At 53.3% G+C, this 15159-nt stretch overlaps 1 protein-coding gene across 1 annotated transcript in view; it reads left to right on the top strand.

Annotated features, from left to right (window-relative positions):
- Window positions 1–15159, top strand: part of LOC140426708 (probable voltage-dependent R-type calcium channel subunit alpha-1E) — a 1526345-nt gene that overhangs the window by 1464306 nt on the left and 46880 nt on the right. The window contains exons 42-43 of the mRNA XM_072511794.1: window positions 2341–2441; window positions 4083–4189. Of these exons, the coding sequence (XP_072367895.1) occupies window positions 2341–2441; window positions 4083–4189 (208 nt within the window). The remainder of the gene's footprint in view (window positions 1–2340; window positions 2442–4082; window positions 4190–15159) is intronic.

The raw sequence follows: 15159 nt of genomic DNA, 5'->3' as shown, positions 1-15159 counted from the left end.
GGCAATTTAGCATGGCCAATCCACCTAACCTGCACGTCTTTAGACTGTGGGAGGAAACCAGAGCACCCGGAGGAAACCCACGCACACACGGGGAGAATGTGCAGATTCCGCACAGACAGTGACCCAACGGGGAATGGAACTTGGGACCCTGTGAAGGCATAGTGCTAACCACTGTGCTACCATGCTGCCCCAACTCCTCTCCTGATCCCAAGTTGCTTAATCGACCCGGAGCCTCCTCTCCTGATCCTGAGTTGCTCAATCGACCCGGGACCTTCTCTCTTGATCTCGTGTTCCTCAATTCCCAGAGTTTCCTCTAATCCCGAATTCCTCAATTCCATGAGACCTCCTCTCTTGATCCCAAGGTCCTCAATCCCCAAGTCTTCCTCTCTAATTCCAAATCCTTCAATCCCCTGGGACCCCATCTCTAATCACGAGTTCTTGAATCCCCCGGAGCTGCCTCTCTAATCCCGAGTTCCACAATCCACCGGGACCTCCTTTCCAATGCCGAGTTCCTCAATCCCCTGGTGCCTCCTGTCTTGATCCCAAGTTCCTCAATCCCCAGGTTTCTCCTCTCCTCATCTTGTGTTCCACAATCCCCCCCGGGGCCTCCTTTCTAATCCCGAGTTCCACAATCCCTCCGGGGCTTCCTTTCTAATACCGAGTTCCTCAACCCCCTGGTGCCTCCTGTCTTGATCCCAAGTTCCTCAATCCCCAGGTTTCTCCTCTCCTCATCTTGAGTTCCACAATCCCCCCGGGGCCTCCTTTCTAATCCCGAGTTCCACAATCCCCCCCGGGGCCTCCTTTCTAATACCGAGTTCCTCAATCCCCTGGTGCCTCCTGTCTTGAACCCAAGTTCCTCAATCCCCAGGTTTCTCGTCTCCTCATCTTGAGTTCCACAATCCCCCCGGGGCCTCCTCTGTAATCCTGATCTCCTCAAACCCTCGGGGCCTCCTCTCAAATCCTGAGATCCTTAATCTCCCAGGGCCACCTCTCCTGATCACGAGTTCCTCAATCCACCGGGGCCTCCTCTCTAATCCCGAATTCCTCGATTGCCCACGGTCTCTTCTCTAATCCCGAGTTCCTCACTTCCCTAGGATCTCCTCTCTAATCCAGAGTTCCCCAATACCCAGGGCATTCTCTCTAATCCTGAGTTCCTCAATCCTCTGAAGCCTCCTCTGTAATCCTGAGTTCATCAATCTCTAGGGCCTCCTCTCTTGATCCCAAGGACTTCAATCCCCCAGAGCGTCCTCTCTAATCCTGAGTTCCTGAATCCCCCAGGGGCCTCCTCTCTAATCCCAGGTTACACAGTCCCTCATGGCTTCCTCTCTAACACCTAGTTCCTCAATCCCCAGGGTCTCTTCTCCACTCCCAAGCTCCTCAACCCCATGGGGCCTCCTCACTAATCATGAGTTCTTCAATCCCCCAGAACCTCCTCTCCTGATCCCAAATTCTTCAATCCCACAGGGAATTCTCCCCTGATCCCAAATTCCACAGTCCCCCTGGGCCTCCTCTCTAATGCCAAATTCCTCAATCCCCAGGTTTCTCCTCTCCTGATCCTGAGTTCCTCAATCCCCAGGTTTCCCCTCTCCTCATCCCGGATTCCTCAATCCCTTGGGTCTCCTCTGTAATCCCGTGATTCATAGAATTTACAGTGCAGAAGGAGGTCATTCGGCCCATCGAGTCTGCACTGGCTCTTGGAAAGAGCACCCCACCCAAGGTCAACACCGCCACCCTATCCCCATAACCCACTAACCCCACCCAACACTAAGGGCAATTTTGGACACTAAGGGCAATTTATCATGGCCAATCCAACTAACCTGCACATCTTTGGACTGTGGGAGGAAACCGGAGCACCCGGAGGAAACCCACGCACACACGGAGAGGATGTGCAGACTCCGCACAGACAGTGACCCAAGCCGGAATCGAACCTGGGACCCTGGAGCTGTGAAGCAATTGCGCTATCCACAATGCTACCGTGCTGCCCCTACTGTGATCCTCAATACCACGGGGCCTCCTCGCTAATCCTGAGATCCTCAATGCTCCTGGGTCCTCCTTTCCTGATCCCGCGATCCTCAATCCCCCTGGTTCTCTTCTTCCAATCCTGAGCTCAACAGATTGCATTGAGCTCCTGATTCTAATTCATTTAATCCTTTTTCAGACCCTGGGTTTCTCTGTCAGGCCCATGTCTGATCCTGACTAATTCTACACTTACCAAGGATTAGGTCTGGGATCTTCATAATCTGTGTTACTGATCAGCGTACATATGTAATATACCAGTACATTTACAGCTTATCTCTGATTCAATATATTTGACCTATAGAATAATCTCCTGTCCTTTAGCCACAGACCTTACAATTGGGAAAATCTACGCTGCCATGATGATCATGGATTACTACAAGCAGAGTAAAACCAAAAAATACCAACAACTACAGGAGGAGCAGGTATGGACCTGGGGGGAAAATACAGACTGAACTGAATTATACCCATAAGCAGCATAGCACCAAGACACTGGGTAATCCAAAATAATGATGGAATTGGGATAAGGATTTGGATGGAATGGGGTTGGTAAAGGGATAGGGTTTTGGACGTAGTGCGATTGGGAAGGGAATGGAAATGGGAAGGCGATGGGACTGGGAAGGGAATAGGATTGGGATGGAGTTTTGGATGCGAGACATTGTTTGAGGCGATTTGGTTGCATGTGAATAGTAATTCTGAAGCTGCAGTCCGACTGTAAGCAATTCCTCTTCAGCCACTGCGCAAATAGCAGGCTTCAGATGCACAATGTGAGGCACTGGACAATACATAATGCTGGAGTATTTAGCCCTCTGTTTAACAGGACAAAGCACTGATTATACAGAGACACAGGCAGCGCAATGTAATGTATCATTAAATTGTGGCTTTTGTTACAACACCCTGGGCGAGTGCACGGTCAATTCAAGTCCCACTTAACCAGGAGTCACAACACAAGTGAATTAACAAATAATTCTTAGAAAAATAGCCAAAGTCTTTGGCTGTTGGCTGCCTAATAATTACAGTCACGAGGTTTGTAAATGTAAATACAATTACTGTTTATTTATAACAAGGACTATAACGAAATGTGCAGTAAATACAACTGGTTAACCCATGATCTAATTCCTAACTCCCCATTTTGACTTGCCTCCCCACACTCTACACACACACACACACTCACACATGACAGACAAACACAGAGGGGAAGAAGGGGGTAAAAAAAATCATATGTAAAATGAAAAAAGAGTCTTTGTTTCAGATGGTGGTTTCCAACTCCTTTATCCTCTTCAAACCTTGCTTTCAGTTTGTGGTTTTATTGTAGGTTCATTCAGGTCTCGATAGTTTCAGAAATACAGCACTCGCAGCCTTTCTGTAGAGAAAGAAAGGGTCCCTGTCTTTGGTTGCAGCCTGTAATGGTTTTCCTATTGATTAATTCATTCAGTTTCTCTGCAGCCCCAAAAATCCAGCCTTTCTAGAGAAAACAGAGGAGAGAGAGTAGGACCTTGTCCTTGTGCTGCCAGGAGTCAAAGTGAAACTCCACAGGACTCTGAAAATCATTTCACTGGGATGGGATCCAATCACCAGCTGTTACCAGGCGGAGTACGGCCTCCTGCCAATTCATTGGCCACCAGCCAATCAATCAAACTGATTCCCAGTCCCATCCCTCTCTCTCTTTGGTGCCGACATGTCTAAGCTCCTGTTCAAACTAGCAGAAACCAGTAGAATGTTCTCTCCTGTAATTCTGCTGCTTGCCTTAAAGAGACATGTTCATTAATCATCCATGGATCAAAAATAATAACGACAACATCAAAGAAAGGGAAATAAGGGAATAAACAGAAAGGACCTTTACACTTTAACCACCATTGCTGAGACTTGCTTCTACAATCTCATATACATGAGGGAGATGGAACCACGCAGCAGATGGAAATTGCTCATTTGAGTGGGAGGAGCTCCATGTGGGGTATAAACAGCAATATCAACCAGTTGTACAGAAAAGTCTATTCCTACCCTGTGGATGCTGCCTTTCAGGGAGCAATGAGGTGTGAGAATGACAACAAGTTCTTTCTTTGCAGAGTCGAACCCCAATGTTCCAGCGTATGGAAGCTTCCTCTCTGCCTCCACAGATCATCTCAAGTACCAAAGTGATGTCCTTCCTACACCCGGACATGGGGGCTGACATGTAAGTTCCATTTCATTGCTGAGTTCCAAAACACACGCAGCTGGAAGTATCCCCCAGAGACATCGCAAAGGATCCCTTCAATCAGCTGATTGTTATCACATCAGCACTCCTGCTCCTCGCTCCCTCACTCATTCCTGATGCTCCCTCCCTCCCTCACTCACTCCTAACCCTCCCTCCCTCACTCACTCCTGATCCTCCTTCCCTCACTCACTCCTGATCTTCCCTCCCTCACTCACTCCTAATCGTCCCTCCCTCACTCACTCCTGACCCCCTTTCTCTCGCTCACTCCTGATCCTTTCGCACTCACTCCTGATTCTCCCCTCCTCGTTCACTGTTGTCCCTCCCTTCCTCACTCACTCCTAACCCTTCTCTCACTCACTTCTGACCCTCCCCCTCACTCACACCTTGCCCTCCTCCTCATTCACTCTTGACCATCCCTCTCCTCGTTCACTGCTGACCCTCCCTGTCCTCACTCACTCCTGACCTTCCCCCTCACTCCTTGCCCTCCCCCTCACTCAGTTCTGACCCTCCTCATTCACACCTGACCCTCCCTCCCTCACTCAGAGAGTCATAGAAGTTTACAGCATGGAAACAGGCCCTTTGGCCCAACTTGTCCGTGCCGCCCAGTTTTTACCACTAAGCTAGTCCCAATTGCCCGAATTAAGCCCATATCCCTCTATACCCAGCTTTCCCATAAAACTGTCTGTTTTTTAAACAACAGAATTGCACCCACCTCCACTACTGCCTCTGGCAGCTCATTCCAGACACTTACCACCCTCTGTGTGAACAAATTGCCCCTCTGGACCCATCTGTATTTCTCACCTTAAACCTATGCCCTCTAGTTTTAGACCCCTATCTTTGGGAAAAGATGTTGACTAGCCCTGATTACCCTCCATTATTTTATAGATCTCTATAAGATCACCCCTAAGCCTCCGACACTCCACGGGGAAAAGTCTTAGTCTATCCAGCTTCTCATAGAACATACAGTGCCGAAGGAGGCCATTCGGCCCATCAAGTCTGAACCGACCCACTTAAACCCTCACTTCCACCCTATCCCCATAACCCAATAATCTCTCCTAAACTTTTTGGACATTAAGGGCAATTTAGCATGTATCCACCTAACTTGCATGCCTGTGGACTGTGGGAGGAAACCGGAGCACCCGGAGGAAACCCACGCAGACAGGGGGAGGATGTGCAGACTCCGCACAGATAGTGACCCAGCGGGGTATCGAACCTGGGACCCAGTGCTGTGAAGCCACAGTGCTAGCCACTTGTGGTACCATGCTGCTCTTTTAACTCAGACCATCAAGTCCTGGTAGCATCCGAGTACATCTTTACTGCACTCTTTCTAGTTTAATAATATCCTGGGCTGGATTCTCCGCAAGCCCATGCCGAAATCACGTTTGGCACGGGGGTGGAGAATCAACTTTCACGCCGAAATTGGGTCCTGCCATTCTCCAGGATCCGAGAATCGGCATGTTCATGGAGTACTCCATGCGACTGGGGGGCCATTGCCAGAGGCCCACCCAGCAATCCTCCGCTCCCAACCGGCCGAGTTCCCGACGCCGTGGTTCAAACCATTTATCGCCGTTCGGGAAGCTCGCGTGGCGGCTGCAAACTCAGTCCATGGCCGCCCTGGTGGGGGAGGCGGGGGGATCGGGCACCGGCGGGGCGGGGGGGGGGGGGGCCCTATGGGTGGCTGGGGGCAGATCGGGGGGGGCCTACATTTTGGAGCTGCCTCTATGGTCCGCTTCTGCCATGGCGCTCGGCACGGCCGCTGGAGGGGCCCGTATCCGCAGCTAGAGCTGCGTGAACCACTCTGGGCCCTGCTAGCCCCCTGCAGGTAAGTGAATCGACTAATCTTTTTTAATTGGAAACTCGGGAGTGAAATGCCAGCGATTTATGCCGGCGTGGGGACATAGTCCCATTTTGGGAGAATCCAGCCCCCATTCTATAATAGGATGACCAGAACTGTACACGGTGGGCGGGGTTCTCCGATCGGCGATGCCAAAATCACGTTTGACGATCAGCCGGAGAATCCCGCTTTATGCCGGAATCGGGAGTGGTGCCGTTTTTGCGATGCTCCGCCCCCTCAAAAACGGTGTACTTGGGGAGGAGGCCGCACACCTTATGGACGGTCTCAGGATGTCACCTGAGGCCCTCCCCCGATTCTCCGCCCCCGATGCGCCGAGTCCCCGATGGCGTGGGCCGCATGTCCTCACACCGTTCGGGGACCTCGCGTGGCGGTTTCGGACTGTGTCCAGTGCTGCCACAGTCGGGGCGGCGGGGGGGGGGGGAGGGGGGGGTGGAGGGGGGGGTGGAGGGGGGGGGAGCCATTCCGCTGGCAGGGGGACCTTCGTCCAGGGCTGGGGGGACTGGTGGGGGTGGTCCGGAGGTGGCGAGGCTGATTACAGGGAGGCAGTTTTTGGCAGGATGTGTCCGCGTGCGGCCGCCGACATGCGCCTGCGCAGCCACACACCCCGGGCATTTTCTGGCCGTATCCACAGGTGAAGCCGGGAGATTTACGCTGCGCGACCACCAGACAGAGGATCGGTGCGGGGGTGGCGCCGACTTCCTGGTCGTAAGAATCCAGCCCAGGATTACAAGTGTGGCCTTACTAATGTTTTGTATTTTATTTATTTATTTATTTTATTTACAACTTTAGCAAGATGTCCAAACTCCTGATCCTCCCTCCCTCACTCAGTCCTGACCCTCACTCAGTCCTGACCCTTCCTCACTCACACTCCTGAATCTCCCCTCCTCATTCACTCGTGACCTTCCCTCACTCACTCCTGGGCCTTCCACTCACTCACTCTTCACCCTCACTCATTCCGGCTCCCCTTCATTCACACACTCTTGACACTCCCTCACTCACTCCTAATCTTCCCCTCACATACTCACTCCTGGCTCTCCCTCACTCACTCACTCCTGATACAACCCCTCTCACTCACTCCTGACCTTCCTCATTCAACTCTGACCCTTCTCACTCCTGGCCCTCCCCCTCACTCATTTCTGGCCCTCCCCCTTACTCTTTCTGGCCCTCCCCTTCACTCACTCCTAACCCTTACTACCTCACTCACTCGTGACCCTTCACCTCCTCGCTCACCCGTGATCCTCCACTCCTCACTCGCTCCTGAACCCCCGCAACTCCTTTGCCATAGCTGATACCTTCCCAGACCTGGAACTTGACCCAACCAGTCTCAGATCCAGGACCGTATTGAAATCTCCCCCCCATAATCAGTCGATATGAATCCAGGTCCGGGATCTTCCCCAGCACCTGTCTGACAAACTCAACATCATCCCAGTTTGGGGCATATATATTTACCAATACCACGGCCATTCTCTTCAGCTTCCCAATAACCATAACATATCTACCCCCCGGTTCCGCTTCTATCTTTCCACCTCGAATGCCACCCGTTTATTGAACCTCCCCCTCCTTACTCGCTCATGACCCTCCCCCTCCTCATTCACTCCTGACTCTCCCCTCTTCACTCACTCCTGACCCTTCCCTCCTCACTCACTTCTGACACTCCCCTCTTCACTCACTTTTGACCCTCCCCTCTTTACTCACTCCTGACCCTTCCCTCCTCACTCACTCCTGACTCTCCTCTCCTCACTAACTGCTGACCCTCCCCTCCTCACTCACTCATGACCCTCCCTACCTCACTCACACCTGATGCTCCCCTCCTCACTCATTTCTGACCCTCTCCCTCCTCACTCGCTCCTGACACTCCCCCCTCCTCACTCGCTCCTGAAGCTCCCCTACTCATGTGCTCTGGACACTCCCCCTTAGTCACTCACTTCCGACCCTCCCCCTCATTCACGTCTGACCCTCCCCCTCCTTGCTCTCTCTTGACCCTCCCCATCCTCACCCACATCTGACCTTCCCCTCCTCACTCACTCCTGACCCTCCCCTCCTCACTCACTCCTGACCCTCCCCTCCTCACTCACTCCTGACCCTCCCCTCCTCACTCACTCCTGATCCTCCCCTTCTCACTCGCTCCTGACCCTCCCCTCCTTACTAACTCCTGACCTTCCCCTCTTGCTCACCCCTGACCTTCCCCTTCCTCGCTCATCCCTGACCCTCGACCTCCTCTCACTCCTGACCCACCCCCTCCTCGCTCACCCCTGACTCTCACCTCCTTGCACACTCCTGATCCTCCCCCTCCTCACTCACTCCTGACCCTCCCCTCTGTGGTAGTCACCACTAGCATTGTTATATGTATTACGGTAAAATACATATACTAGAGGTACATGGGTAAATCCCTGCCTGCTGGCTCCACCCAGTAGACGGCGTATAAATGTGTGTGTTCGCCGGTGCTGCAGCCATTCTGGTAGCAGCTACAGGAGGCACAACATCTTTGCTCAATAAAGCCTCGATTATTCACTACTCTCGTCTTTGTGGTAATTGATAGTGCATCACCCTCCTCACTCTCTCCTGACCCTGCCATCCTTGCTCACTCCTGACACTCCCCCTCCTCACTCACTCCTGACCCTCCCCCTCCTCATTCGCTCCTGACCCTCCCCTTCCTCACTCACTCCTGACCCTCCCCTCTTCGCTCATTCCTGACGTTCCCCCTCTTCGCTTACCCCAACCCTCCCCTCCTCACTCACCCCTGACCCTCCCCCTCCTCGCTCACTCACCCCAACCCTCCCCGCCGTGCTCGCTCCTGACACTCCCCCTCCTTACTCATTCCTGACCCTCCCCCTCCTTGCTCACTCCTGACACTCCCCCTCCTCGCTTACGCATGACCTTCCCCTCTTGCTCACCCCTGACCCTCCCCCTTCTCAATCATTCCTGACCCTCCCCCTCCTCACTCACCCCTGACCCTCACCTCCTTGCTCACTCCTGACCCTCCCCCTCCTCGCTCGCCCTTGACCCTCACCTCCTTGCTCACTCCTGACCCACTCCCCTCTCACTCACCCCTGACCCTCCCCCTCCTCGCTCACTTACTCCAACCCTCCCCGCCGTGCGCACTCCTGACACTCCCCCTCCTTACTCATTCCTTTTTTTTAATATATTTTATTGAAAAAATTTTCCAGACAACAATTTTTCCCCTCTTACAAAGCAAACGTAACAATAAAGACATTTTTAACAATACACAAATAACAAAACCCCATTATCTTTTGACATAAACTAAACTAAACCCCCCCCTCCCCCCTCCCCCCCCCCCCCCTCCCCCCTGGGTTGCTGCTGCTGGTCATCTGTCTTCCCTCTAACGTTCCCCTAGGTAGTCGAGAAATGGCTGCCACCGCCTGGTGAACCCTTGAGCCGACCCTCTCAGGGCAAACTTTATCTGCTCCAATTTAATGAACCCCGCCATATCATTTACCCAGGCCTCCAGTCCGGGGGGTTTCGCCTCCTTCCACATGAGTAGGATGCTGCGCCGGGCTACTAGGGACGCAAAGGCCACAACGTCGGCCTCTTTCGCCTCCTGCACTCCCGGCTCATCCGCAACTCCAAATAGAGCTAACCCCCAGCCTGGTTTGACCCGGGCCTTCACCACCTTCGAAATCACTCCCGTCACTCCCTTCCAATACCCTTTCAGTGCCGGGCACGCCCAAAACATATGTGCGTGGTTTGCCGGGCTCCCGCCACACCTCCCACATCTGTCCTCCACTCCAAAGAACCTGCTCAATCTTGCTCCCGTTATGTGTGCTCTATGTAGCACCTTAAATTGAATCAGGCTAAGCCTGGCGCATGAGGAAGAGGAATTTACCCTGCTTAGGGCATCAGCCCACATACCCTCCTCTATCTCCTCCCCTAGTTCTTCTTCCCGCTTTCCTTTTAGTTCGCCCACCGACTCCTCCCCCTCTTCCCTCATCTCTCGGTATATCTCTGACACCTTGCCCTCTCTGACCCACACCCCTGAAAGCACTCTGTCCTGAATCCCCTGTGTCGGGAGCAACGGAAATTCCCTCACCTGTTGTCTAGTAAACGCCCTCACCTGCATATATCTCAAGAAATTTCCCCGGGGCAACTTATACTTTTCCTCCAATGCTCCCAAGCTCGCAAAAGTCCCACCTATAAATAAATCTCCCACCCTCCTAATTCCCAACTGGTGCCAGCTCTGAAATCCTCCATCCATTCTTCCTGGGGCGAACCTATGGTTGTTCCTGATTGGGGACCCCACCAGGGCTCCCCGCACCCCTCTCTGTCGCCTCCACTGTCCCCAGATATTCAATGTTGCCACCACCACCGGGTTCGTGGTAAACCTTTTAGGTGAGAACGGTAGCGGCGCCGTCACCAGCGCCTCTAAACTCGTCCCTTTACAGGACTTTCTCTCCAGTCTTTTCCACGCCGCTCCCTCACCCTCCATCATCCATTTACGTATAATTGCCACATTGGCGGCCCAATAGTAATCGCCCAAGTTCGGTAGCGCCAATCCTCCACTGTCCCTACTACGCTGAAGGAACCCCATCCTTACTCTCGGAACTTTCCCTGCCCACACGAAGCTCGTTATGCTCCTGTCTATTTTATTAAAAAAGGTCTTAGTGATTAGTATAGGGAGACATTGAAATACAAATAAGAACCTCGGGAGGACCATCATCTTAATTGCTTGCACCCTGCCCGCCAGTGACAGAGGCTGCATGTCCCACCTCTTGAAGTCCTCCTCCATTTGTTCTACCAGCCGTGTCAGATTAAGTCTGTGCAAGGTTCCCCAGCTCCTAGCGATCTGAATCCCCAGGTATCGGAAGTTTCTTTCCACTTTCCTTAGAGGCAAGCCTTCTACCTCTCTATTCTGGTCCCCTGGATGTATCACAAATAATTCACTCTTCCCCATGTTTAGCCTATACCCCGAGAAATCTCCGAACTCCCTCAACATTCGCATAACCTCTATCATCCCCCCCCCGCTGGGTCCGACACGTATAACAATAGGTCATCTGCGTATAACGGGACTCGGTGTTCTTCTCCCCCTCTAATCACCCCTCTCCATTTCCTGGAGTCTCTCAACGCCATGGCCAGAGGTTCAATTGCCAACGCGAACAACAATGGAGACAGCGGGCATCCCTGTCTTGTTCCCCTATATAGTCGGAAATACTCAGATCTTTGTCGACCCGTAACTACACTTGCCGTTGGAGCCCCATAAAGAATTCTAACCCAGCTAATAAACCCGTTCCCGAACCCAAACCTCCTTAACACTTCCCATAAATACTCCCACTCCACCCTATCAAATGCCTTCTCTGCATCCATTGCTGCCACTATCTCTGCCTCTCCCTCCACTGGGGGCATCATTATCACCCCTAATAGCCGTCGCACGTTAACATTCAGTTGTCTCCCTTTTACGAACCCTGTCTGGTCTTCGTGCACCACCCCCAGGACACAGTCCTCTATCCTCGATGCCAGTACCTTTGCCAACAATTTGGCGTCCACGTTCAATAATGAAATAGGTCTATAGGACCCGCACTGCAACAGATCTTTATCCCTCTTCAAAATTAGCGATATCGTCGCCTCCGACATCGTCGGGGGTAGAGTCCCCCCTTCCCTGGCCTCATTGAACGTCCTCACCATCAACGGGGCCAACAAGTCCACATATTTTCTGTAATATTCCACCGGGAACCCGTCTGGTCCCGGGGCCTTCCCTGCTTGCATGTTTCCCAGTCCCTTAATAACCTCGTCCACCCCAATCGGTGCCCCCAGGCCTACCACCTCCTGCTCCTCCACTTTCGGGAACCTCAATTGGTCCAGGAACTGCCGCATCCCCTCCTCTCCCTCTGGGGGTTGAGACCTATACAGTCCCTCATAAAAGGTCTTGAACACCTCATTTATCTTTCCTGCCCTTCGCACCGTGTCTCCCCTTTCGTCTCTAATTCCTCCTATCTCCCTCGCTGCTTTCCTCTTTCGCAATTGATGAGCCAACAGGCGACTAGCCTTTTCCCCATACTCATACCTCCTCCCCTGTGCCTTCCTCCACAGTACCTCCGCCTTTCTGGTGGTCAGAAGGTCAAACTCCGTCTGGAGTCGTCTCCTCTCCCTGTACAGTTCCTCCTTCGGGGTCTCTGCAAATTCCCTGTCCACCCTTAAAATCTCCCCCAGTAATCTTTCCCTTTCCTTGGCCTCTGTTTTCCTTTTGTGGGCCCCAATGGAGATCAGCTCTCCTCTGACCACCGCTTTTAGTGCTTCCCATACCACTCCCACAGGGACCTAGCCGTCGTCATTGACCTCCAGGTATCTCTCAATACACCCCCGCACTCTTGCACACACTCCCTCATCCGCCATCAATCCCACATCTAATCGCCAGAGTGTTCTCTGCTCCCTTTCCTCTCCTAATTCCAGGTCCACCCAATGTGGGGCATGGTCCGAAACCGCTATGGCTGAGTACTCAGCTTCTTCCACCCTAGAGATCAACGACCTTCCCAAAACAAAAAAATCTATCCGGGAGTACACTTTATGGACATGGGAGAAGAAGGAGAACTCTCTAGCCCGAGGTCTAGGAAATCGCCATGGATCCATTTAGTCCATAAACCCCTTAAGTACCTTGGCCGCTGCCGGCCTTCTTCCGGTCCTTGAGCTGGATCTATCTAGCCCCGGGTCCAGCACCGTATTAAAGTCCCCTCCTAAAATCAAGTTTCCTACCTCCAGGTCCGGTATACGCCCCAGCATCCGTCTCATAAGTCCCACATCGTCCCAGTTTGGGGCATACACATTAACCAACACGACCTCCATTCCCTCCAGCCTGCCACTCACCATTACATATCTACCTCCCCTATCTGCTACCCGTTTCCCCACCAAAATGGCCACCCCTCTGTTCTTTGCGTCTAGTCCTGAGTGGAACACCTGTCCCACCCATCCTTTCCTTAACCTAACTTGGTCCGCCACCTTTAGGTGCATCTCTTGGAGCATAACCACATCTGCCCTTAGTCCTTTCAAATGCGGGAGCACTCGGGCCCTTTTTATCGGTCCGTTCAGGCCTCTCACGTTCCACGTGATCAGCCTCACTAGGGGGCTACCTGCCCCCCTCCCGTGTCGACTAGCCATTACCTTCTCTAGGCCAGTCCCATATCCCGCCTCCGCGCTCCCACTCGCTCTCCCAGCGTCGCACACCATCCCCGTCCACCCACTCTTTAGCCATTTCCTTTTAGATTTCCGCAGCAGCAACCCAGTTGTCCCCCCCCCCCCTCCCGCTCTTCCCCCCCCCCCCCCCCCACCCCGCTAGATCTCTTTCTAGCGTGATTGCTCCCCCATATTACTTCCGTAACTCAGCTGACTTCAACTGACCCCGGCTACTCCTGCTCACTCCTCGACCCCCCCATGTGGGGAATTCCCATCCGCCTTGCGCCTGTCTTCCCGTCTTATTCTTTCTGGCGCGGGAACATCCCTTTACCTGACCTGCCTCTTATGGCGCAGCTCCCTTTCCCCTCCCGCTCCCCTTCCCCATTCTCCAACTATGTCCCGTCTTTCCCCCCTCACCGGCGCCCACATTTCCCCATGTCTCCCCCCGTCCCAATTTACTTCTCAATTAACTTCAACCATAACATTAACAATAACATTTCCTGCAGCATCAGTCCCTCAGTTCCGATCCAATTTCTCCTCTTTGATGAAGGTCCATTCTTCCTCCGCCGTCTCGAAATAATGGTGTCTCTCCTGATACGTGACCCATAGCCTTGCCGGCTGCAGCATCCCGAACTTCACCCTCCTTTTATGCAACACCTCTTTGGCTCGGTTAAAGCTCGCCCTGCTTCTCGCCACCTCCGCACTCCAATCCTGGTACACCCGTACCACTGCATTCTCCCATCTGCTACTCCGCACCTTTTTAGCCCATCTCAGGACCTCTTCTCTATCCTTAAGGCGGTGAAATCGCACGATTATCGCCCTGGGTGGTTCTCCCGCTTTTGGTCTTCTCGCCGGGATCCGATGTGCCCACTCCACCTCCAAGGGGCCCGTAGGGGCCTCAGCACCCATCAGTGAGCTCAGCATCGTACTTGCATAAGCTCCACAGTCCACTCCTTCCACACCCTCAGGGAGACCCAGTATCTGAAGGTTCTTCCTTCGCGCTCCGTTTTCTAGGGCCTCGATCCTTTCAGTACACTTTTTATGAAGTGCCTCGTGCGTTTGTGTCTTAACCGCCAGGCCCAGGATCTCGTCCTCATTATCTGTCACCTTCTGCTCCACCACGCGGAGCTCTGCCTCCTGGGTCTTTAGTGTCTCCCTGAGCCCCTCAATTGCCTGTAGCATCGGGGTCAGCACCTCCCTCTTCAGCAGCTCCACGCACCGTCTCAAAATTTCATCCTGCTCAGGCCCCCATGTCGCCTGCGCTTTCTCCGCCGCCATCTTGTGCTTCTCTCTGACCCTTTGGTCGACGATTCCTCGCGCTGCAGCCGCCGCTGCCGGTTTTTTCCTCATTCGTTGGGGGGGCTCTCCCTTCTCACACACCCCACACCGGGTTGCGTCGTCAAAGAATTCCCCGTTGGGGCTCTTAAAAGAGCCCGAAGGTCCGTCGGAGCTGGAGCCGCCGAAACGTGTGGCTAGCAAGGCATCACCGCAACCGGAAGTCTCCTTACTCATTCCTGACCCTCCCCCTCCTTGCTCACTCCTGACATTCCCCCTCCTCGCTTACCCATGACCTTCCCCTCTTGCTCACCCCTGACCTTCCCCTTCCTCGCTCACCCCTGACCCTCCCCTTCTCAATCATTCCTGACCCTCCCCCTCCTCACTCACCCCTGACCCTCACCTCCTTGCTCACTCCTGACCCTCCCCCTCCTCGCTCGCCCTTGACCTTCACCTCCTTGCTCACTCCTGACCCACCACCCTCCTCACTCACTCCTGACCCTCCCCTCCTTGCTCACCCCTGAGCCTCCCCTCTGTCAGTCCTGACCCTTCCCTTCCTCGCTCACCCCTAACCTGACCTCCAGACCTAGAACTCCGAACTTGCCAGTTTTGTTTGAGTCTGATGGGTATATTCAGTGTTGCTGATTCCTGGTTTGAAGCCTTGCTCTTGAGGAGATCTCTGCAGATATCATTATGAATG

This window comes from Scyliorhinus torazame, chromosome 7 (genome assembly GCF_047496885.1).
Source record: "Scyliorhinus torazame isolate Kashiwa2021f chromosome 7, sScyTor2.1, whole genome shotgun sequence".
In the NCBI taxonomy this organism is placed as follows: Eukaryota; Metazoa; Chordata; class Chondrichthyes; order Carcharhiniformes; family Scyliorhinidae; genus Scyliorhinus; species Scyliorhinus torazame.
This window is presented reverse-complemented; position numbering and strand designations above follow the sequence as displayed.